The sequence below is a fragment of the Ammodytes marinus genome, assembly GCF_949987685.1.
Source record: "Ammodytes marinus genome assembly, chromosome: 15".
Classification (NCBI taxonomy): domain Eukaryota; kingdom Metazoa; phylum Chordata; class Actinopteri; order Uranoscopiformes; family Ammodytidae; genus Ammodytes; species Ammodytes marinus.
Window position 1 is genome coordinate 351,758 of NC_137219.1, and position 2,500 is coordinate 354,257.

The 2,500-nt window shown below is 45.2% G+C and overlaps 1 protein-coding gene across 1 annotated transcript in view; it reads right to left on the reverse strand.

Moving 5' to 3' along the window:
• Positions 1-2,500, reverse strand: part of arid4a (AT-rich interactive domain 4A) — a gene marked incomplete at its 3' end in the record, with an annotated part of 25,121 nt that overhangs the window by 17,500 nt on the left and 5,121 nt on the right. Inside the window, exons 5-8 of the mRNA XM_080042161.1 lie at positions 2,375-2,465; positions 1,888-1,967; positions 1,380-1,477; positions 551-680 (exon numbers count right to left, since the gene is read on the reverse strand). Of these exons, the coding sequence (XP_079898287.1) occupies positions 551-680; positions 1,380-1,477; positions 1,888-1,967; positions 2,375-2,465 (399 nt within the window). The remainder of the gene's footprint in view (positions 1-550; positions 681-1,379; positions 1,478-1,887; positions 1,968-2,374; positions 2,466-2,500) is intronic.

The following is a 2,500-nucleotide window of genomic DNA, read 5'->3' on the forward strand; positions in this document are numbered from 1 at the left end:
TGTGTCTGTCTGTCTGTCTGTTACAGTGGGAGACACAACCTGAGAGACACAACATTCTTTATGTTAACTGTGTGTGTGTGTCTGTCTGTGACAATGTGTGTGTGGGTTAGGGCTGGGCGATATATCGAATATATGCGATGTATAGCGAGATGTTCTCCACAGGATGTATAAAATGACCCTATCGCGACCATCGAATACAAACTGGCACATAATGTGTTTTTTTTAGCCACCGCCGCCACCGGCAAACTCGCTGGTGTTCGCTTCTCTCGCTCTTTCCTGTGGCTCTCTGCCTCACAGACTCACATGCATTGGCAACTCACTCACTCCCCCCTCCCAACCAGAGTCTCCTGGGCGCGCACCTGTGACGAAATTGAGCATTTAGGATGTGCTCTAGAGGAGATTTGAAATATATCGAGATATTGTGTATCGAGATATAATAAAAAGATATCGAGATATTGATTTTAGCCCATATCGCCCAGCCCTAGTGTGGGCCTGTCTGTGTGTGTGTATATGTGTGTGTGTGTGTTTTGCAGTGTGTGTGTGTGCTTACCAGAGCCAGGTACCAGCCACTGGGTTGGTCACTCTGAATACTACAGACTTTCCCCAGAAGCTCATCGTTCAACCTTCGCTTGTCCTCCTCCTCATCGTCAGTGGAGGAAGATTCATTCTCCTCATCCGCCCTGTGAGAGAGAGAGAGAGAGAGAGAGAGAGAGAGAGAGAGAGAGAGAGAGAGAGAGAGAGAGAGAGAGATTGTTTCAGTCAGGTGTAATCAGGGTTCACAATTTTTTTTTTTTAAAGGAATACTTCACCCATACGGAACCAGCGTTCTATCATTATAAAATCACTATTATAATATAATGAATGAGGTTTTTCTTCCCTCAGTCTTCCCTTGGCCCAGCTGTCCTGTTAATCCTAACCCTTACTGTGATGTCACAATAAGGAAACTGTAGGGTTAGACAGTGAGACCATAAAACACTCTTTCTGCCTTTTCTCAGGCTAGGATGATCCGATTTCAATTTTTTTTGCACATTTATACTAAATAGGATCTCCGAACTCAATACACCTTCATATTCCAACCGGTGAAGCAGGACTTTAAGCTTATTTTTTTTGGGGCATTTTTCACTTTATCAGACAGTGTGTAGAGACAGAGATGAAATGTGTCAGAGAGGGGACTACCCGGGTTAGAATCCAGCCCGGGTCGTTCTCTGCATGTCATTCCCCTCTCTGACACATTTCATCTCTGTCTCTTTGCTCGATCATTATGCCTTGAACATGCAGAGAAAATGATCTTAAATAATAATAATAATTCCCTACATTCTTCTGCTCCCTGGTCTAACCCAGTGTTAGTGTGATAACAGAGAGAAAGTAGAAACACTCACACAGCCTGAGACGATCTCCTTCCTCCACGGTTTGATTTCTTCCCGATGACTGGAGTCCCAAAGTGTTCTGGGTTGGTCAGAGGAAGCTGGTCCAACGTCTGGGAGGGGGGGGAGGGAGGGGGAGAGAGAGACAGAGAGAGAGATAAATAAGTTTGTTAACAGAGAGAGAGATTAGGGGGGGAGGTAGGCAGGGAGAGAGAGATAGAGAGAGCGAGAGAGAGAGAAAAGTTTGTGTTAACATAGGGCGTCAGGGTTACACTGTAGTGGAAGGATACAGGACAGAGAAATAGACCCTCTCTCTGTCTGTGTGTCTGTGTGTCCCTCTGTCTGTCTGTCTGTCTGTGTGTCTGTCTGTGTGTCTGTCTGTGTGTCCCTCTGTCTGTCTGTCTGTCTGTGTGTCTGTCTGTGTGTCTGTGTGTCTGTCTGTGTGTCTGTGTGTCCCTCTGTCTGTCTGTTTGTCTGTCTGTCTGTCTGTCTGTCTGTCTGTCTGTGTGTCTGTGTGTCTCACCTCACTCTCTGCAAAGTGTCTCTCTCCCTTCAGACACAGGGACGTGCGACGGAGAGTCTTCTCATCTCCGTCATCAAACACTGGAACACACACAGAGAGTTATCAGTCAGAATGATTACAGGTAGAGTGGATATATAAGGGTGTGTGTGTGTGTGTGTGTGTGTGCTCGAAAAGCCATACTAACATCCTACTCATACAAATGTTGATGTCAAAAAAAAAAAAAAAATAATAATTTATGTCAATTGAGTATGTTGTGGTTGTGTATGCGAGTTTGTGTAGGCGAGAAATGCCCGGATGTGTACTTACTTCTGGGAAGATTGTGTGTATGGATCGATAGGATAAGTTTCCTACTCAACCGCCCCACAATGCATTGCGTCTTTTCAAACGGCATGGAAGATTTTTTTTTTTAAATGTTATTGCTTCTGTATACTTCAGTGTAAACGGGTGTGTGTGTGTGTGTGTGCGTGCATTAGGTTGTCAAACTGACCCACGGTGTAGAGACTAGCGTCAGTCAGTTTCCCGATGACTCCCTCACTGTTCAGACCTTCATTGGTCTTCACCTCCACAGTAGAACCCACCTGGAGACAGACAGGTTAGGAAAAGGAATACTTCA